Source organism: Rhipicephalus microplus, chromosome 3 (assembly GCF_043290135.1).
Source record: "Rhipicephalus microplus isolate Deutch F79 chromosome 3, USDA_Rmic, whole genome shotgun sequence".
NCBI classification, from domain to species: Eukaryota; Metazoa; Arthropoda; class Arachnida; order Ixodida; family Ixodidae; genus Rhipicephalus; species Rhipicephalus microplus.
The window spans coordinates 208316693-208339282 of NC_134702.1; the positions used below are offsets into that span (position 1 = coordinate 208316693).

The 22590-nt window shown below is 46.3% G+C and overlaps 2 protein-coding genes across 5 annotated transcripts in view; one reads left to right on the forward strand and one right to left on the reverse strand.

Moving 5' to 3' along the window:
* Positions 1–5589, reverse strand: part of LOC142804116 (zinc finger FYVE domain-containing protein 21-like) — a 40278-nt gene extending 34689 nt beyond the window's left edge. The window contains exons 1-2 of the mRNA XM_075890694.1: positions 5370–5589; positions 4805–4855 (exon numbers count right to left, since the gene is read on the reverse strand). Of these exons, the coding sequence (XP_075746809.1) occupies positions 4805–4855; positions 5370–5489 (171 nt within the window). The 5' untranslated portion in view covers positions 5490–5589. The remainder of the gene's footprint in view (positions 1–4804; positions 4856–5369) is intronic.
* A 344-nt stretch (positions 5590–5933) lies between these two features.
* Positions 5934–22590, forward strand: part of LOC142804117 (septin-2-like) — a 36692-nt gene continuing 20035 nt past the window's right edge. For 2 of the 4 annotated variants that reach the window (XM_075890695.1, XM_075890696.1), the window contains exons 1-7: positions 5934–6244; positions 6409–6493; positions 7377–7463; positions 8763–8816; positions 10369–10492; positions 10819–10953; positions 11774–11891. In XM_075890695.1, the coding sequence (XP_075746810.1) occupies positions 6203–6244; positions 6409–6493; positions 7377–7463; positions 8763–8816; positions 10369–10492; positions 10819–10953; positions 11774–11891 (645 nt within the window). In that variant the 5' untranslated portion in view covers positions 5934–6202. The remainder of the gene's footprint in view (positions 6245–6408; positions 6494–7376; positions 7464–8762; positions 8817–10368; positions 10493–10818; positions 10954–11773; positions 11892–22590) is intronic. The other 2 variants (XM_075890697.1, XM_075890698.1) reach the window with 1 other exon arrangement.

Sequence of the window (22590 nt, forward strand, 5' to 3'; positions counted from 1 at the left end):
CACCGCAGCATTCAATGTGCCTCGGGAACGCCCCGTGTGCTACCAGTGCGGTGTTCGCGGACATATCGCCCGGTTTTGCCCATCGCGACGTCGCCCACGCACGACGTTTTTTGACCGACCAGCGATGCTTGCACGGCGAAGTCAACAGCCCGATTACGCCTACTGGCCTTCGGATTCAACTGCCCAGAAGCACGGGCACCGGCCGAACATCCGCAGTGACTCGCCTGCCTCTGTGAGGAGCTTGACGCCACCTACCACGCGCCAGCGACGGTCCCCGTCTCCCCGTCCCCGGCCGCGGCTTTCCTCTCCGCCACCGGGAAACTAGCCGGCGCGGCCGATGGAGGCGAGGTCGCTGGACGTACCGCTTTGCACACAAGTATGCCTCCATTAGTTCACATGCTTCACAACAAGGTTCATGTATTCATTGACGATGTTCCCACGATGGCTCTGGTAGACACCGGTGCAACAGTTTCTGTAATGAGTTTAGTTTTCAAGGAGAGACTTGGCCGCAAGGTTATGTTTTATTGGGATAAATCTTCTACTTTTCGAGCAGTCAGCGGCACGGCTTTGTGTCCAGTAGGTGTGTGCACTGTGTCTGTTCGTGTTGCTGGCAAAGCGTACAAGGCAGAATTCGCAGTGCTCGCTCATTCCACGCATGACGTTATCCTTGGAATTGACTTCTTGCAAGAGTGCCGTGCGACTGTCGACTGCGGGGCAGGCGAGGTTCTGTTGTCCGCCCTCGCCCAGCAGCCTCAGCGTAGCGGAGACGACAAACTCGTTGTAGTTAAAGACACTATTCTACCGGCATGGTCTACTGCCAGCGTGCCCGTTGCTGCTTCGAATGCCGACTCGAGTTTCAGTTCTCCTGATATTGTGATTGAGCCGTTGCCTTTGCCTTGCATGAAGAAAAACATCTTTCTGCCGCGCTGCGTTGTGTCTCTCACCGAGGGAAAAACTAAATTATGGGTAGTTAACTGCTCATCCGAGTCTGTTGTACTACCAGAGGGAATGCGCCTTGCCATGTTTGAAGGGCAGTGCAGTATCTGCATAGGAGCTCTCAGCAATGCGGCAAATTCGAACTATGCTGATGTATCCGGCACGGAATACGAATTTTATAAGATGGTTAGCAAGTCTATTCCTTCGCATAAGCGCAAAGTGTTGGTTACACTGCTGGCCAGGCACGCTAAAGTATTTGATTTTGCACGGAAGTCGCATAGACCTCAGACGCCCAGCACACGCACTCGTCACAAGATCGACACCGGATCTGCGCACCCCCTCAGACAGAAACCTTATCGAGTTTCCGCGTCAGAGCGCAAGGTAATTTCAGAGCAAGTCAGCGAGATGCTAACCTCTGGCGTAATTCAAGAATCGTCAAGTCCCTGGGCCGCGCCTGTTATCTTGGTCAAGAAAAAAAATGGGTCCTGGAGGTTCTGCGTTGACTACCGACGTCTCAACTCTATAACTAAGAAGGACGTGTACCCGCTTCCTCGCATCGATGATGTCATCGACTGCCTGCATTCAGCGTCCTATTTTTCATCGGTGGACTTGCGATCCGGGTATTGGCAGATCCCCATGGATCCGGCTGACAAAGAAAAGACGGCCTTTGTTACACCCGACGGTCTGTTTGAGTTTAATGTTATGCCATTCGGCTTGTGTAATGCCCCCGCCACATTTGAAAGATATATGGACACCGTTTTACGGGGCCTCAAATGGGAAATTTGCCTGTGTTACCTGGACGATGTCGTGATTTTTGGCCGAACATTTGAAGAACATAATCATCGCCTTGACCTCGTTCTAACCTGTCTCGAGGAAGCTGCGCTTACACTGAACTCAAAAAAATGTCGCTTTGGAGAACGTGAAACCTTGGTTCTGGGACACCTGGTGGATAAAAATGGCGTGAGACCGGACCCGCAGAAAGTCGCCGCTGTCAGCAACTTCAAGCAGCCGCAGTGCCCTAGGGAGTTGCGTAGCTTCCTGGGCCTGTGTTCTTACTTTCGTCGATTTGTTCCGAATTTCGCTGATAAAGCACAACCACTGACCGACTTGCTGCAAAAGGATGTCCCTTTCCACTGGACACCGGATTGCGAAGCAGCCTTTAAGCAGCTTCGGTTCATACTGACTTCAGGACCGGTACTACGCCATTTCGATCCTTCTGCTGAAACGGAAATTCACACAGATGCCAGTGGAATCGGCCTTGGTGCAGTGCTCGTTCAGCGCCATGACAATGCTGAACACGTGGTCGCTTACGCGAGTCGTTCGTTGAGCAAGGCAGAACGAAATTACACAGTCACAGAACAGGAGTGCCTCGCAGTTGTTTTCGCCGTGCACAAGTTTCGCCCATACATCTACGGCCGTCGCTTCTCGGTAATCACCGACCATCATTCTCTATGCTGGTTGGTAGGCCTCCGAGACCCATCTGGACGACTGGCGCGATGGGCTTTGCGCTTACAGGAGTTCGACTTCACAGTACGCTACAAGAGCGGTAACCGGCACGCAGACGCCGACTGCCTATCGCGCCTTCCTCTACCGATGACGGAGTGCGACGCTGACAACTTCAACCAGTATATCGGCGCTATTGCCTCTGAGTTCCCTGATCTCGCGACTTTCCGGACAGCCCAACAAGAGGACCGCTCCTTAGATTCTCTATTCGCCTCCGCAAATGAACACGCAAACCCAAGCTCTTTTGTGGTTCATGACGGCGTCCTTTACAAGAAGAATTATTCCGGACAAGGCGCCCGTCTGCTTCTAGTTGTTCCACGCACTTTACGGGCTCACGTCTTTCGGTCCTTACACGACGACGCAACCTGCGGCCACATGGGCTTCGCCAGAACGCTTCAACGAATCCAGCAAAGGTTCTATTGGCCCAAGATGCGACACGACACGGAAAAATACGTTGCTGAATGCGAACAATGCCAACGACACAAACGTCCCACGGCTACGCCGCCAGGACTTCTCCATCCTGTTCCACCTCCTAACTCTCCCTTCGAGACTGTTGGTGTCGATCTGCTCGGTCCATTTCCACGATCGAGCAGTAACAATCGATGGGTCGTCGTCTGTGTTGACCACCTAACGCGCTACGCAGAAACTGCTGCAATACCTGCTGCAACGGCCATGCACGTGTCGCAGTTTATGCTTCGTTGTGTAATTCTCCGCCATGGTCCTCCACGCGTTGTCATTAGCGACCACGGACGTCAGTTCGTTGCCGACGTCGTTGAAGAGATCCTGCGTCTGTCTGCCTGCAATTTCCGCCATGCCACACCATATCACCCGCAGACCAATGGTCTCGTAGAGCGCACGAACCGGACTCTCACGAACATGCTGTCTATTTATGTCGATTCTAAGCACAAAAACTGGGACGAAGTGCTACCTTACATCACGTACGCGTACAATACCGCGAAGCATGAGACTACAGGTTACTCTCCATTTTACCTGCTGTACGCTCGCTCCCCACGATTTTGTCTCGACACTATACTACCTTTTACACTAGACGTGGAAACCTCGACAGCCGAGACGCTCTGCCGCGCAGAAGAAGCCCGTCGCATCGCACGCCTCCGAACCTTGGCATCCCAGCAGCGTTCTAAGAAACGTTACGACGCCTGCCATCGCTCCGTATCTTATAGCAAGGGCGATCTTGTGTGGTTATGGACACCAGTCCGCAAACGTGGTTTGTGCCAAAAGTTCTTGGCTCACTATTCCGGTCCATTCGTCATTCTTGACCGCCTCAGCGACGTCACGTACGTAATCTCGAGCGTCACAAGCAATGGTCGCCGCTCTAGCAAAACACAACTGACACACGTAGCGCGCCTTAAACCGTGCCATCATCAACCATCTGAGTGACTCGCCCAGAGGGCATCGTCTGCGAACCGGGAAGTGAAACGCGCTAGCGAAGATTCGACGAAGAGGAGGAAGAGACTCGACTGGCTCGCGAGCGACGCTGTGGATCCTTGGCTGAGCTACACCTCTGCATTACCCATATTGTAAATAAACGCGTTCCATCGTCACAATATGTTTAGGACGCCGTATACTTCCGAAGCTACAACACTCGCAGCACTGTAACGTAAGCTGCTCCAGTGTTTTTGGCACCACACTGGAGGAATCTACATATATGCTAGAAAAGATCACACAAATGATCCCTTCACTTCCACAGTTGCACGAAATGGCACCGCAAAATAGCCCGTGACATTACAAGCTTGCTCTCCTAAAATGGATACTATATGTTGCCAAGGAAAGCGATGTATTTAAACTTGGGCGACCAGTTAGCTCTAATTGGTTGATTTGTGGGGTTTAACGTGCCAAAACCACTATTTAATTATGAGAGACGCCGTAGTGGAGGGCTCCGGAAATTTTGACCACCTGGGGTTCTTTAACGTGCACCCAAATCTGAGTACACGGGCCCAAATCTGAGTACAACTTTTCCGCCTCCATCGGAAATAGAAGTTAGCTCAAATTAGGCTTTCATATGAACATTATGCGCGCTTCAATCAAAACTGTCGTATAATCAGTATAGCAGTGAGGCGCTCAGTCGAAAAGAATATAATATGCGAAGGCACGTCACTGTCAAAAGTAATACACGACTTTCATTAATCTTTGTTATCTCCAGCTGATAAAAAAAGCACAGCACAAACACATATATGGAGCAGCCTTGTGGCAAGCAATAACAATTGAGGTCAGCGGTCAGCTTGCGTGATGCGCCAGTTAACCAACGACGCTGATAACTCGCTTGTCAACCTTCATCGTTACTGCAGGCTGGACGACAACGTATACTTCGACATATGGGGTAAAACACGCAAGACGTTGTACTTACGCGGCGAGTTATGAAGTCGAACTTGGAGCGGCAACGCCAGCAATCGGCGGTCTGCAAAACACATTTCACACACACACACAAAAAAGTTACGCGTGCATACGAAAACTCACGTGCAGAGAAACTGAAGTACCTGTGCAAAGAAATGTGAGAGCTATCGATTAATTAAAGCAATGTTTACCAGCTGTCGCTCATCACGCACTCCGCGACACAGCTGTTGTGCTGCATGCACGTACGCGAAGTAAAAAAAAAAACGGTACAGGCAATTTGGAGCACGCGTAAGCACTCGCACTGAATTCCTCTATCTCTGGAACGATCAAGGAAGCCGCAAAGAAGGGTAGGAAAGAAAGAAATCGCGCAGCTCGTAACGAGCACACGATCAACACGTAAAGAGGCCGCGCGCCCAAGATCAACGCGCACTTCGCTCCAGCTTGAAACGGCGCAATTAAACCGAGTTGGTTTAGTTACACACACGCTCTCAGAACACATACGCGCCCTTCGCGAGGTAAGCCCGCGGTTGTCGATAGCTCAAAAAGACGCGCACACAAGGTGTCACAGGTGGACTCGCCTCTCGGTCGGGTGTCCACGGAGGCTCGTCCAAATGAAAAGGACTGAGCTCTTCGTGACCAACTGTGACGATTCGGAGGCCGCTCTTGGACCTGACCAGCTTCTTCTGGGCAGTTGTCATTGCACGTTGTACACACCCGCGTACGCGAGACGCACGCGCTGCACTCCACAAACTCAAAACACGCCAACACCCTTCGCACGCACGCACGCACTACACACCCCTTTTCCGCCGAAAATCGGCACTTTCGTAGTTTCTGGGTGTCTCGTTTCGCAGTCTAGTTGGAGGCTTCCGGGTGGCGCTCAGTTCGGTCAACAATTCAGTTCAAACTAATAAATGTGCGCACTAAAAGTTCAAATTTGTTGCCTAACTGAATGGTGTATAACACGAAAATATAACTTTATTGCGCACACTTGCGATTGTACAGAAATGTGCAGCTAGTGCGCATTACCGCAATGCGGCAAACCACGGCGCCGCGTCGAGCAACAATGACTGTTAAAGGTCTCTTGTTTTTTTTGTGTGTGTGTGTGTGTGTGTGTCGTTTTTGGTTGCCATGACCGTGGCGGGACGCTGTCGGTGACTTCATTGGCTTCGCTTCGCTCGGCTCATAGCCTCCTATAGAGGAGGCTATGCTCGGCTCCAGCCGCTCCGTTGGAGGAAGCGCCTTAACAATGGCTTTTAAATGACCCACCGCGAGTCGCTGGCTGTGATTAGGCCTTTTCTTAGAGCACGGCAGCGGCGAGGTAAGCTGGCACAAACGCGTGGACTGTAAAGCAACTCTCTCAACTGTGCTGCTCACGGGAGGAAGAGGCAGTCACCAGTGACCATCAACAGCGATGCCGAGCACCGATCTGCGCCACTCCCCGTGCCCCTCTGAGGCGAGAACCTTTTCCTTTGACCAGCCTTTTGTTTTTTTTTTAATACGATAGCTGTCGATGGGAGCAGTTGGCCGTCGGCGTTCTTACGTTGTCGTATTTGCGTGGCGAAGTGATGCTGCGCTGCGGGCGCGTAAACAATCCCATGTTTGGCTTCGCCGGCGCAGGGAGAAATCGGCTTCGCTACACTACCGGAGCAAGTGCACAGGAAATCAGTCAAGAGGGGATTCGACTTCACCTTGATGGTCGTAGGTACGATTAGAGCTTCATTTCGCATTCAACACTTTGGAGTAGTCCTTGATCTAGTAGTCTCTTTCTCACCATCTACTTTCTTCGGGAAAACGTTTGTTTGTTTGTATCCTCTAATCCATGGCTCGTACCCACTCTGGGGGATTGGCCAAGAGAACAGATAGTCTCACATGGGCGATAACTGCATTATTGCTTACAACGAAAAAAAAAAAGGGGGGGGGGGGGAGGTTGTATAGTGAAGGCAGTATGTTAGAAAAAAAGAAACCAAAGATTTATATAGTGAGAAAAAATAATCAACAACAAAGTAGACACTAATAGCTACAACTTGATTTTGGGAGCCGACCAGACAGCTGGTTTTGCCAAACCCGATTAATTTGGTATGTCACTGATTTATCCAGAATTGAAAATTACTTTTCGACCCTTTTTTTTAGTATCTGTTAACGTGGGCGTTTTGTTGGAAAACGTTTAGAGTCTTGAATAAAATTACACACCGCATCGAATGCATCTTTGTGGCAATTTCCCAAAACAGAGGCACCAAAACTTAGAACATTTTCTGTGGTTAAATTTAAACCTAGCTTCGCAAATGGAATATCTAAACGTCGTTTCCTAATTAATGCATAGTTACGACATGAGCCAAAATAATGTTCAATAGTTTCTCATTCTTCGCAGAACGGACAAAGGGGGGAAAGTGTCAGACCAGCTCTGTGTAAATAAAAATTTAATGGGGGGACGCGGCGCCGGAATTTGGAGATTATAATTTCAAGTTTTTTTGACGGACTCCACTGGGATTTCCATGGAAATTTGAGGTGCTGATAATCTGTCCATTGTGTGTTGTCAGTCTCTCATTTTGTGTTTCTTTTCTTTCTTTTTTCCATTTTTTCGCCAGGCGAATCCGGCCTGGGCAAATCTACGCTTATAAACAGCCTGTTTCTGACGGACTTGTATGAAGATCGCAAGCTCCCCAATGCCGAAGGTATGTATACACGGCTGTTCACAGTGATTGTTGTATATCTTTGCACCCCAAACTGTGCAGCGTCAACTGCTTCTACAAGTGATGTTCCGTGCAGGGAATTTTCGCCTTTCATTTTCAGCCAAAGGGAAAAAGGGAATCTTCATGATAGGGGAGGGAATTTCAGCAATGGTTAAATTTTTCTATTATGACCGATAATTAGCGGTTACAGCGCACCTTCATCTGCTGTAATCGGTTCTGGCGCATGCACCATGCAAGCATAGCCTTTTAGATTTGTTTCTGATATTTACTCGGAGCGATTTCTAGTACACTATTGATTTTAGACTTGAAGCCCGCAATGTGCAGTGTTCTAAAAGTATATTAATTATAACAGTCATGTTTTTTTTTTTTGTAGGGCAGTGGAGGGGCTAGTCATGATCCCAAAAGTCACCAGTACGAATTGTATGTGTGTGCGTGAATGGGGGCGGAACGCAGTTCTGTTGTGCTGGGAAATATGCTGGGGATTTCGTCGACGTTCTCAAGGAAAAATCCCCGAATTAGGGAATTTTCATGTGTCTGAATGGGAATTCTTCAGCGTGGTATGGAACATCACTGGCTTCTACATATCTGCGTAGTTCTACCTTTTCATTTATTGTATGTTTGTATTCCCAATTCCTCCTTATATGTGAACATGCTGCTTGCAGCTGTATTCAATACTGTAATGTTTTCTTTTTTTTTAGCAATTTTAATTATCTCGGTGTGGGTGATTGCAGTCTTACCCCAAGCACTGTCATCACTAGCAAGTGAAATTCATTTTAACTATATTTTGTAAACTTCATTCGAGAACATCTGGTAATTAGGCAGCTATTACCAGTGCTGAAACACAAATGAGGAAAACGTACAATTACAGCTCATCACAAAATAAAAAATGTAGCAAAATTAAATAAAGAGCATATATCTAATAAATTCATTCGTAGATGAACATGGAAATAAGACAGAAACTGCATCATTCTATGGTAAAAACAGGGCACCATGGCAACTAGCAAAGATTGTTTATAACAGATTACAGCCGCAAGAAGTAACCAGCAATGGTTGCAGCAAAAAAAAAAAAACAGCTTTAAAAGGCTGCTTGGCAAACTCTGATGCCTCCTGAATTAATGGCAAGCATTGTAACAATTAGTAAATCTACATTTTTATCCAAACAACATCAACAAAACTTGCTTGCAGTTCAATGTTACCAATTTGGTTTTATGATCAGACTGCATCATTTTTTTATCCACATTGTTCAGTAAAACACTTTCCATGATTTGTCTGGACATTTAGTTTCCAATACTGTCCAACCAATTCACACCTCTGGAGCAGCTCACCTTTCTCATGGTAAGATGTGTACGCTATGGTATTTTCTTTTTTCTTGTACAAGCATGTAATATGGTATTTGTGATTTTAACAATACAGGTTGATAGGTTGAATGCTGGCTCTATTTCATTCACAACAAGCAATGCTGGAGAGGTTACACAAGTTGAAAGTTCATGGAGGTCTCACTTCACGTGTTTTTCAGTGCATTTGCTTTCGATCTGTGACACTTCATGGAATATAATTCACTGTCATATTACAGTTACAACCTGTACATGTTTGTTTACATGAAAATCTGTTACTTGTGTTGTAATGCACTCTCAGTATGTGGCATTCAGCATGTTGTCTTGCTATGATGGTCTAGTGGCTAAGGTACTCGGCTGCTGACCCGCAGGTCGCAGGTTCAAATCCCGGCTGCGGCGGCTGCATTTCCGATGAAGGCGGAAATGTTGTAGGCCCGTGTGTTCAGATTTGGGTGCATGTTAAAGAACCCCAGGTGGTCAAATTTTCCGGAGCCCTCCACTACGGCGTCTCTCATAATCATATGGTGGTTTTGGGACGTTAAACCCCACAAATCAATCAATGCTGACCCACAGGTCACGCGATCGAATCCTGGCGGCGGCCGCTGCATTTTCGATCGAGGCGGAAATGCTGTAAGCCCATGTTTTCAGATTTGGGCGCACGTTGAAAAAATACAGGTGGTTAAAATTTATAGAGCCCTCCACTACGGCGTCTCTCATAATTATATGGTGGTTTTGGAATGTTACATATCAATCAGTTTCAACCATTCAACTCGTTTTGATAGAGAGCATTGCATTTTGACCTCAGGATAAAGACAAGTCTCATTTGGCTGGTGATAAATGAGAGCCAGAATTTTGATGAGTTGCATATAAATGATTTATATTCGGACACTTCAAGTAAATGCAGACAAGAGCCAGGAAGATAGTGTAAACGCAAGCTCTGGCTTTCAACTAAATGTTTTTTAATTGAAGATGCACTTTGTTCACATGTCGTTCATATTGTTCTTCTGATAAGGTATCCCTATTTGTCACATTTTTAATTTAATATCTCAGTTCAGTGTTAATGCTTGTGTTCTATTTGTTTTTTCTACAATCTACATTTTCAGGCACTGTATGAATTTTCATGAGTGATCAGTGGTAAACAGTTTCAAATTTGCAACATCTTTTATGCACGCTGATGGATACATTATATTACACATTATAAGGCTTTTTGTGACATCAGGCATGCCCATAGCTTTCTGACGTGATGCTGTTTTTATGGTCACAGATACAAACATTTGAAGAAGTCTGTAGCCTTCAGAGCATTGCTGGCTGTGCATGCTACAGAGTGTATGTTTAAAGTGCTAGGGAAGACTAAAAGACAGTACACTCAGATGTTACTTGTGTTTATGTTGTGGGATGAAAATGTGGTTTACTGTATTCTGTGAATACAGTCTTCTCACGGTAAAATGGTGGAGGCCTGTTGCTGGTCTGCTAGATGTGTTCTCATGTTGAGGCTGTGCCAGCTAATGCACAGTGTGATGTCCTCGGCCTTCCACCCATCTTTCCTCCCACAGAGAGGATTGACAGAACTGTCCAGATCGAGCGAAAAACCATGGAGATTGAGGAGAAGGGAGTCCGGCTGAGGCTGACGGTGGTGGACACGCCTGGATTCGGTGATGCTGTGAACTGTGAAGAGAGGTGTGTTTGCTGAACTGTGGTACCAACAAGTGGCGCTCACGTAGGCATTTGCAGTGTCTCACGTTATATGGGGGATAACCTGCCATTCCCACAGTCTTCTCACGAGCACAAAGTAGGATGGCATTTATTACGGCTAGTAACTTCCCTAAGTTATTTTTGGTTAATTTATTGGGGCATTTTCTTGTGGACAAACTTCAGCTAGTCTGCAGTAGTAGGGATTCAAGATGTGTGAATGCACATAGCTTGCTCGTGGGATGTGAAGGGCTAAAAAAAGGGTGCATGTTCGAACGTTGTGGTTATGTGTGCATATTCTTGCTTCTGTGCAGTTGGAGGTCCATAGATCGGTACATTGATGAACAGTTCAACCAGTTCTTCAAGGACGAGAGTGGTCTCAATCGCAAGAACATAGTGGACAACAGGGTTCACTGCTGCTTGTACTTCATTCCTCCATGGGGACATGGGTGCGTAGGTATTTTTCAGCTTTTTTTTGGCAGCTAGCTCTTTTTTTTTTGCCATGCACTAAATCTCTCTCATGATGCTGCAGGCATGATGATGATGTTCATTACCTTAAAGACCGAGAGGAGTGCAGACTTATCCAAGAATTTTGTGCATGGCCACTGGCTGAAATCCCGCAAGGAAAAACTTTCACACAACCGTTGTCAGCATAAAGGGACTAGGAAATCCCTGCGGAGTTCCATTTAGCCTTCTGTAGCTGTACAAGAAAGAGGTAGAGTCATTTTTTTCCAGTGGAACCACCTGAAAGATATCCATGAGAATTTCTTTGAGGTGTTTCTGCGGGGTCTCCACAGGAACCACATAGGTAAGGCAGCTCTAGAATATCCATAAGGATTTCCATGTAGCTTTATTTGTATGAATGAGTGGATGGCAATCTTCTCTTTCCACCTTAGCTGCCCAAGAGCCTGTTCTAAATATCAACACTTATTTTCTCCTCATGAGGCACAATCTCTGCAATACAGCAGGCTATCGGTGTAAACTAGTTGGCATTCCATATTGAACTTGCTTACTTGTGCATAGAATGGCTGTGTCAGTTCTTTGTTTTAGCATTTCCTTCTGCTCTGTATGCAAGTTCAACCTACAGCCTACATTTTCAAGGTAACAACACTTATTCATCTGCACACAGCAGCTACACTGGTCTGTCTTCTGTTCAATGCATGCATATTCATTTATATAAAATGCTTTTGTGCAGCATCCACCAACATACACTACGAATTCAAGTGTAAGCAGTGTTCCAAACATCAGTGGCCCGTTCACTCTGTTCAGGTTGCGGCAGCTGGACATCGAGTTCATGAAGAGGCTCCACCAGAAGGTCAACATTGTGCCTGTCATCGCCAAGGCCGACACACTGACCCCCACTGAAGTTCGCCAGATGAAAGACCGGGTGAGTTGGTTCGTGCCTCCTCTTTTGTTTTCATGTTTGCATGTCGTACGAGACTCAGAATTCGCTGTGAAGACACTGTCGGATCTTGCGCGTGTAAATGGTGCTGGGAAAGGCCGTAAAGTTCACTTGCTTTTCTTACATAAGCACACCGATTCTAGAGATAGGCAGGTGCATGGGTTGAGTAAGATCAGTGCTCTCCCCATGTTGGCCAACAATGGTTTTACCAACTACCACTCTGGTCAACTACTTTACCGTCGTGTTTCAAGTTTTCTGTATTTAAGGAGAATTTTCTTTAGCTCTTGAATTATAGTCAACATCCACTATTCTGGGCTGCCTAGGGACCATGTAAACGCCCCAAAAATAGGTAGTCAAACAACTCAAATGCATGCTTTTTACTTCGCCGTTATGCGAACAAGTGTAATCACAGTATGCACTAGCGGGTAGGCACAGTGTACAACAAGCCACTGCTGCGTAGTCATGAATGCATTAGTCTCCATGTAGACTGCAGAGGAGAATGATCATATCTATGTTTTAACTGGTGGTACGTTTGAAATGGGCATGTTGTTTTTCTGACAACACACGGGGGAATGCTCATGTATATGACTGAATAACGCACCCTGTGTCCGGTGACTGTGGAACCTTCTGAGTCTTGGTATGCTTGGGTGTGCAGCAATGCTGCTTTGCAGTAGAACATACTCTTGGAAAGTGCTGCAACTGCAAGTGTAGTGACTCACCACAGTGCTGACTTAAGGCTGAAAGATAATTAACATGGTTGTGGCTTCAAGTTATGCCATTGCAGGTCTATAATTGGAGCAGAGAGTCCATAGAATTGGATGTTGAGATGTTACAACCTCCGAAATTGTAGACGATCCGAAGCATTGCCTGTGTGAAGCGTACCGTATTCGCTCGCATAATGAACGCGTCCACATAAAAAACGCATAATAAACGCACCCTCCAACTTCAGTCATTGAAATGATGCATAATAAACGCACCTTTTACATTTATCCAGTGCAGCTCCGTAAACGGACACCTGGCGCCTCCTTGCCCATGTGATCGTTTCTGTTTTTTATTATGCCGACCCCCCTCACCACTTCAGCTCATCCCCTCACGCTGCCACTCTCCATTTTTTTTTTTTTATCTGTGCGCCGCATGTCCCCTGTCTTTTTCAATTTTTCATGCACCACAGCATTGTTTATGAACGGTGCGAGTGCAGATACATCGAAGCCGACAAGCACACAGCAAGCACAGGTCATGAAACTTCTCGCGCCAACCAACAGTCGCTCCCTGCAAATATGAAACTTAAAGGCCTAGATGCATGCACGCAATTTTTGAGTGATGGTGACAGGATTTGTTGTCGTGAAGGGCCATTCGTCACCATCGCATTGCAGGTTTTTGGAAAACCAGCGAAAATCGCGTGTCACCAAAAAAGAGCATTACAATTTCCACAACGTAGTAGCACCCTTGATTCTTACTTTGGCTGCAATTTCCTTTTCATATGCTTGTTATCTACGCATACTTCATGGAACGCAATATATTATAGGTTACCTTTTCTACAGTCACTTGTCATGTAGAGCATAGAGTTTACTATATATACGCTGGAGGGAATTTAGGCGCTAGCGTCTATGGGAACTGCAATGCACGGTGCTTCACCAAGCATGGGAATGATGGGTAGTAGCGGATTTGTCTAATCTTCGTACTTCTGGCTCCGTGTGTGTTCGTGTGGCTTGGAGCTGTTCTGTTGCAAAACAAACATCGGGGAATGTTCAGCAGTTGCGCTTCACCACCTTAATCTTTCAGGCTTACCATTTCATATTGAGTCACGAAGTTCGAAGGGCTTGTTCTTTCCTTCAAAACAAAATCGAAACATGGCAATAAATGAAGCCACAAGTGCTATTCCCCAGAAATACTGTGTACTACACGTCATTCCCATGGTTGCTTTACTATCGCAGCGCCAGAATCTCCTCTAGTTAATTTTTTGGGAAACTTTATGATGTGGACAGCGAGGCAATGGCCGTAAGGTTCCGTTAAGGGGAGACGCGGGTCTTAGAAAAGTAAAAAATGGCCAAAAAATCGATTTTGAGAAAAACGCATTTTTCGAATCTTTGAACCTATAAGCACCTCTCCTCAACTTATTAACGCTAAATTCGATAAAAAAATAGGTTAAAATCTATTTTCAAACCATCACGGGAGTCGCAAAACAACCCGCAAAACAGAAAATTTGTTCGAACTTCCCGCGCGCGCCGCCAGCGAAGCAGCCGGTGGATCGGCGCCATCTTAGGCTTGTTTTGAAGCTGGTTCCTTTGTGCACGTTTTGCGGGCTCTCAAAATGGCGTAGCTCCAACACAACGACTGCCCTCCCCCGTTTTGCGAAGCCGTCTGCCGGACCGCTGATTGGCTAGAGCGCGCGCGCGCCGGCGAGCCCCCCCGTCTCGCGCTTACCATTGGCTGGCGCGGCCGCGCGCGCACGGTTGCTCGCTCTTTTTTTTGTTTGTTTGGTTTTGCTCCGTCGGCGCCTGCTCTCGTGCGTGTTATCTCGTCTGCTACCCGCTCGTGTACCGACGTCGCCGACGTATACGTCTTTCTGCGTTTCGCCGGCATGGCTTGGGAAGCTCGCCTGAAGAAGAACACTCGTCAAGCTTTCGGCAGAAAACGAAAGCGAGCGTGGAATGCGCTGCAGAAGGGAGCGGCGTGCGCGCCGTCGAGAACGCCGGAGATGGCCGAGGCAGCGCATTCTGACGACAACGGGCTGTTTGAAATGCCTGTTATTGTGGAGGCAGCACATTCAGACGACGACTCGCTGGCGCAAGTGCCTGTTATTGCCGAGGCAGCACATTCAGACGACGATTCGCTGGCGCGAATGCCTGCCAAAGCTGTGCACTCTATTCGGCCCAGCTGCAGCACTTCGTCGGATCATCACGTCAGCGGATCGTCATCCGGCACTACTGGAACCATTCAAGGTCGTGTCGACACGACGTTTTACTCTGCGGACAAGTTCGCCGAGTGCTCCATACGTGCGGCGAATTTAAAAGAGTCCCTGGCATCGCAGTGCGCGACAGCATGAAAGTTTGAGCTGCTGGACGTTCAGCTGGAGGGCGACGACAAAGAAAACGGCACGCAATTTGCCATTGTTGATATAGAAGCGATAGACTTGCTATTTGGACTTCTCCCCTGCCCCTAGTGCGGCTCAAAAAGTATGACTTTCTCCAAGGGAAAAAGAGACTATGGGCTGTGCTTAAAACTCGTGCTCGCATGCAGCAGTTGCGACTTTCGCGAAGAACGGTTTTCTTCACCGAGAGTTTCCGAAAATAGCCAGGCCAAAGTAAGGCCTTTTGAAGTGAATTTGCGTGCCATGAAAGCGATGAATACTATCGGCAAAGGGGCAACAGCTCTGACGGACTTTTTTGCCGCGATGAATATTTCGCATCGAGGGCTTCACCAGAAAACATATCAAAGCCACATGAAAATCATGCGGGAAGCCTGCGGTGCGACTGCTGCCGAATGCGAATCCACTAGCGTTGCCCGCGTCAAAGAACTCTATGCGGAGTTTGGCAATCCACCGGGCAACGTCGACGTCATTTATGATGGCACCTGGCTTACCCGCGGACACAGCTCCCATATCTGTATTGGTTGTATAATTGAAATGTACACTGGTTTAGTTATTGATCACGTTGTACTTTCTAACTTTTGCCTGGGCTGCGCCACTGGACCAAAGGAAGATGAGGAGGGACACGCTGCTTGGCTCGTCCAGCACGCCCCTGTGTGCCAGAAAAATGTTGACTGCAAGGCTGGCCAGATGGAAGTAGAAGCAGCCCTACGCCTCTTCCGACGCTCCTTAGAAAAGCATAAGCTTCGGTACACAACAATGCTTTCAGATGGTGATAGCCGAACCTTTCATGCCCTCACTGAAGATGAAGTTTACGGATACATAAAAGTTGAAAAAAAAGACTGCATCAACCATGTGCACAAACGAATGGGGGCTGCCTTACGAACACTCATCGAAAAGAAAAAAGCTCAAGGTGGGTCACTTGGCGGAAAAGGTAGGCTCACTCAAGACAAAATAAAGAAAATTACCTCTTACTAAGGCTATGCCTTGAGGAGCCACAAGTGTGATGTGCCAGGCATGAAAAAGGCTGTGCTGGCCACACTAAGGCACATGTCATCAACAGACGAGGCACCCAAACATGACCTCTGCCCTGAGGGAACAGATTCATGGTGCAAGTTCAACAGGGCCATAGCCAATAGTGAGGTGCCTCCACCGCACAAGAACAGCCTGCCCGATTTCGTCTGTGAGGCACTAGAGCCTGTGTTTATGAGGCTTAGCGACAAAACATTGTTGGAAAGGTGCATTGATAGGATCACCCAGAATCCTAGTGAGAGCTTACACGCTACAATTTGGCAACAAGTCCCCAAGACCACCCATGCCTCACTGCGCAGCGTAGAAAGAGCAGTGGCTGAAGCCATCAGCCGCTTTAATCAGGGGGCCACGAAGAGCAGTGAAGCAATTGCTGAGAAGCTAGGCTACAGTGCAGGAAATCTCTTCATGCGTCGTAGCCTTGAAAAGGATAAAACCAGGCTTCACAAATCGCGGAGGGAGCACCTGCAGAGCAGTTGAACAAAGGCAACACTTGCAAAGCGACATAAGCCTGCAAGAGGCACTGCATACAGCCCTGGCATGCTGTAGAATTGTAAGGATGTCTGGGACAAAAATGTGTGTTTTACATGAAATAGTGTTTTATGTATAAAAGGGCGATGTTTTTATATATAACATGTGTCTTCCTTTGGTTTCCAGTGCACTAGAACAGCCACAAAGTTGTAGACTGGGTTCCTTATACTGATTCAACGGCCAGTACACAGTTTTGAAATGAGCTGTGGCAAATATTTTGGGAAGGTGCATTGACACATTTGGTACAGCCATACTCACATAATGTAGAGCTATACAACGGTGCCATTTTTATTGCTCTAGCTTCACTTTAGCAAAAGTTACAGTTATTAGAAACTCTAAACGCGTTTTTCTCAGTTCGATGTTTTTGTGCACCACACTAAACCTTAGGGGTTTTTCTTATATGTTACTGTTGATTGAGAATGACAAACTTGGTATCATTTTATTTGTAATAACATTACCTATGGGGTGATGCTATTTTGATTACTCTAGAAGCATACTGTTAATTACAATTATGGATAGTAATGAGCGAAAATTGAACAGAATATCCATTGTAAGTGCTGGTCTGTTTTCTTATCTATATAATGCCTAAAAATTAATAAAAATAGCATCACCCCATACAGAAAGCCCTCAGCATTGGGGCTATGCATTTATTTTTTGGATCTGGCTTGATTAAGTTGCCAAAAAGCCCCCAATGAAGTGCATAATTAATTAAATACAGATGTTAATATCTTTTTATCCACTGAAGCTATTTCAGAAACAATTACATATTTGAAATCAGCATGAAAAACTGTCCAAGATGGTGAGGTTTGGTCAAGATTGAGCCAAAAACAGAAAAAAAAATTTTAAAGACTCATATCCCCCCTTAATCTTGTCATCAAAGGCTTGTTTTGATACTTCAGTGGTAGCTTGCTGCAGTGTCAATGGCGGCGGCACGGTTGTGTGAGGCTCTCACCTAGTTGGCAAAGTGCGTGGTAGCCCATGCTTCTGGGTGCTTCTCGAGATCACACAGATACCACTCTTGCAGATAAATGATTGCGAGAAAAAGTCGCAAATGGCTTTTATGGAGTGCGCGAACGGTGCAGGGACAGCTTGCAGAAGATGGTACCACCAACCACCGAAGATGAGTAAAGTGCAACTAAGAAGGTGTTCCCAAACTGTGTACACGCATGTCAATTGAGAAAGGTCAAGTCAATGCCGCATTATTTACTCATTCCGAGAAAGTTTTCATAAAATTTCTCTCGCATAATAATTGCACCCTCAACTTTGCTTCAATTTTTCGGGAAGAAAGTGTGTTCATTACTCGAGTATATACGGTATATGGCAACCCAGTAGCTATGATATTCATCAGCAAAATGTGAGGTGTCTAGTTTTATTCTAGCCAACTACAGCCATGTCCATGTAGAGCTGAATGAAACGTGCTTGCGTATCTATATTTAATCCGGCATAAAAGAAAGCGAAAAGTGAGATTTCTGGGAACCTATCATGGACGATTTTTCACTGTTGGTTTGTTCAACAAAATCTAGATGGCACCACCACACAATGGCCATCCCTGGGTCGTGGCCTGTGGCAGCGCTGCTCAAAATGTCGTCATTCATCCCATTTCATCAGCTCAGTGTCCTCATAGTGCTTGTGCACACGCAAGTAAAAGCGAGCAGAGAGCAGCATCGGAAAAGTCAACATGGCGGCACCTGTGTATACATTTCCTTCCGCCTCGTATTTATCATGTCATAATCTTGCAATGCTTGGCCTGTAAGCTGGGTATCTATGCATTTATTTGCTTTATGTTTGCATTCTAAAGCTTCAAGAGCACTGTATTCGTTAATATTTTGCAGTGTTTTCATAATAATTACCAAATTTTGGGGGACAAAGCTTAGCAGGTGTGGCTTAGTAAACACAGCTGATCTTAATAATAAGGACAGAACTTACCTGATTCTTTGTGCCCACCATGAGATGATACAAACCAATAGCTGATTTCGTAATTTATTTATTCCTATAAGGGCAGTGTGGGCGAGTAGCAAATGCGTGTTCGGATCAAGGCTGGCGGTCGTGTCTGCAGGAGTGCTGCCATGTTGGCTTGTAACCCAAGCTACTGATGGCTGCGAACACAACAATGAAAGGCATACGTCATAAATGCGAAGCAGAATAAACATGTTACCTATTGATGTGGCGTTGTGCAGTGACTCCCAACAAATGCAAATGTCCCAGCATCATCAAGTCTGAGGCAATTACATGTAGAACCATGTTTGGCTTTGTAAGCATGTGGCTTGTTTACATCCTGTATCAACCAACCTGTGTTTGTATGGCCATGGCAGCTGCGCTGGTTCTATGCGTTGGCTGGGGAAACTGGCTGGGGAAAGACCAGTTACAAACACTGGATCAAACGTGACAGTGCCCATGCACCCCTGCGGCGAATCGTCATTAGTACTAAGCCATCTCTCATAGCCTGAATGTTCGCTTGACATGCTAAATCAGCGATTAGTGCAGACAAGGTCACCACACTTTATCGTAACCACATAGGTGCTGAGCATGCTAATGTTATAATAGCGTGATGTGCACGCCTGTGCGAATATTCGAATGCTTCAAATATTCAAACGAATAGTACTGTATTCAAATTCACTTAGATTCGACATTGAATTATTGAACATTCAGAAGTATTTGAAATGAACTAATAAGTGTTTATTAATCCACATATAATTCTTGTAAAGGTTGTTTTGCTGCAGTTGGGGAGTGCTAAACCGCTAAAGCATCCATTCAAGTGTAACTTTCTGTAAAGTTGGTTTCACACCAGAGGAAGCTTGCTAAGCTGTGAAAACATCCATCCAAGGATAATCCACATTGTTTTGAAGTTTCAGTTAAATAAACATATTAGCCTCACATTCATTCATCATGCCCATTACATCACTTTAAAAGCTTTTTGTATTGGCTTATATGCAATAAGTATTGTAAATTTTAAAACGAAACGTATTTTATAGGTTATCACTTGCCCTCTAGCAAAAGTCAGATGCTGCTACTCTTCAAGGTACCCCCCCACTTGCTTTGAGTCAAAAAGAATGGCATTAGCATAGGCCTTGTTTCAATATTTAAGATGTATTTTGCTGGTGAGTTGGGTCATGACAAATATCCATATTTTTCTACATAATATGTGATAGATACTATTGCAATTCTATTTGAAGTTATTCGAACAGAAGTGCAACAGCTGCGCCGATTCCACCAACTTGATACAACTCTACATTGTTATGCCGAACTGTGCCAAAAACATAAAGTTTGTTGAAATTGCGCCACGCTGCATCAAAATTCTTCGAGCAGTTTCAATTTTCAGGGAGAAATGGAAACCAAATGATGGCCACCTTGTGTCATCAATCAATCCAAGCGCGTAAACCCTATCCCTAAACCACTGTGTAAGATAATGCTAGTTAGGGGAAGACACTTGCGAGATGTGACCAACCAGATAAATTAACAATGCCACACACGCCCATCGGTTCACTGACTGCAGCGGATACCTATCGGTGGTAAGCCATAACTTCAAGACGAAAATGTGTTGCCGTAGCCACCAACGCTTCGCAGGAGATATGAATTTCTTAGTCAGAAAACGCCGTTATGGCATGCTAGGAAGTAAAGCTTGAAGCGTATGTCGCGTTTTCTGCACGCGAACAAGCTTGACGTGCTGTGAGTGCCAGCGTTGCCAGTCATTACGTCGGTAACAACGCTTAAAAACATTTTTCTGCCTTGCAGTTGCATTCTCCAGCCGATAAATACCCGGCGTCGTCACCCGGCCAATGGGCGCATGCCGTTGTGAGCCGAGACGTTGGGTTCATAACCTAACCCCCACCATGAAAGAAAAAATTGCCCCTATCTGCCCTAAGGGAATTGTAAATGCAAATACATTTTTTGTGCCGAGAGCACACGGCACAGTAAATTTATTGGCATAAATTAATGAGGAGACGAGCTTTTGTACCGTAACCATTTATGTATACATTCACCAGCCAGCAAATGGTCGAGAGTGAGGAGCGCGCTTCACTTTATTCATATATACGTACAAGCTGGTGGACGGGAGAGTGAGGTGCAGGAGGAGAGCGAATGTGAAGAAGGCACAGAGGGAGCCGCGAAGCACTGCACCTACCCTCTCCTACACTCTCTTCACGCAGGCTGGAGCTCCGTTGAGCTCCCGCTTTGCAAGTGCCCTCACACACCAGAGTGTGCTCCTCCTCTCCACTCACTCTCCGCTACTCTGCCCACAACTGTTGCTATGGGAGAGGGAGTTGGAGCAAATAGATGACACCTGCCGGCGTGCGGACGCCACCAGACACCTGACATAGCCCGACTAAGAAATGCATTCTTATTTAAAAAAGGAGAGAGGGTATTTGTAGTTGTTCGAAATATTTTTGGCCTTGTTCTAAACCACGCAGAACGAGATTTAGGCTTCTTTTGCCGCAGTACACTAGTGTCCTGCGAAAAAGCGCATTATGATTTGGAAGGCGCTGTTAGTGCTACTCACTGGTCATAGCACATTTTATTCAATTATTATTGCATGTATGCGCTGCATGATTAAGATTGCTAGTATGATCGCTGATATCGAAAAAAGGTTACTAGCAATTGTTTTAAGCACTAAATGACAATTCTTCTGCCCTAAAAAAATTGTGCTTCAGTAATTTCGTTTTTTGCCTAACCTACTCCTAGGTTCTATAATTCTCCTGAATGACACGGTCGCCAGCTTGACAAAGCCACAGTTGAATTCGCAGTCGGTCAAAGGATTTGAAAGGAGTATCAAACGCTAATGCAGGCTTCATCATTGTTTGCTCAGTGGGTGGTTTCAAACACAACTTTCATTGAAAAAGCAGTGCTCATGTTCACGCTGCACGATGTAAGTGAAGTGGAATATGGTTTGTACATATTGTTTTTTTTTTTACAGCCAAAGCTATTATGAGATCACAACTCGGGTGACGTGCAGTTGTCCACCACCGCCGCTGGTGTCTGTAACCACATTGCGGGAAATTAGAAAAAAAAAAAAACCTAGCACCAATTACACAGTGGGGCTCGAAACCCGTGCCAGCCCGCTATTCTATTACTGAGCCACACCAGTGCTTGGGATCTGTTGGAAAACTTGCTTTAGGCAGGCTTGATGTCGTGAAAGCAAGCGCGTTAATACGACTTATAAAGCGTTTTAAAACGGCGGAGGAACACCCACTCGTCGCACAATGCGAACAGCGTTATGAGTGGGTCGTCTAATGCTTCAACACATTACAAAAGCTTGTTCTTGTTCAGCTATTAACTGTGGCGCATACCCACTTCAGGCATAATTCCTCATTGTCATCAGCCACTGCATGAACAATTGGCACAAAATTTCTTGCCTGTGTTTAGCGGACACCACGCTTCTCAGAAAAATGATGAAAAATAGCATAGCAAATGCCGGCCTACTACTCAAAAATTATGATTAATAATGCTGTAATGGGGATCTAGCAAGTGTTCTTGCAGCAGTTACACAATGAGTGTTCAGATAAGACTCTGAAAGGCCACTCTTCTAGCTTTCGCTGTGACTATGATGCACCTTGTGATTGTGCTGCTGTACTGTGACTGGCGTTTTGTCTAAATTTAAGCCTTCTTTTTTTTTTACTGCAAAAAATTGGGTCTTGCATAATGTAAAATAGATGTCTTTTTAGATGCAAAACAGCTCTTTCACAAGCCGGTATAATGCTGCCTTCTGTCGACTCCGCTCCGCTTGCCGCTGGTGTTGAAGCGGTGCCAAGTAGCTCACGCCCTCCTAGCAGTGTGCGGTGACGTCTCTCTCCCCTGTCTGCCGCACACTCGCCACGTCTCAGGTCTTTCTCGCTTCCCCTCTCCACCACTCGCAGTGCTTGAGCCCACTCCTCATGTGGGCATCATCTCGCCCTCGCCACCTCTCTCTATCTGTTGGCGAGAAGCAGCCAGGAGCCGGTGTTTGCATGCGCTGCGCGCACTTCGAGAATCCACGGCGCGGAAAATGTGGACAACACGCCGCTGCTTTCCACGCGATCGCGCCGACGGGCGGGACGCCATCAT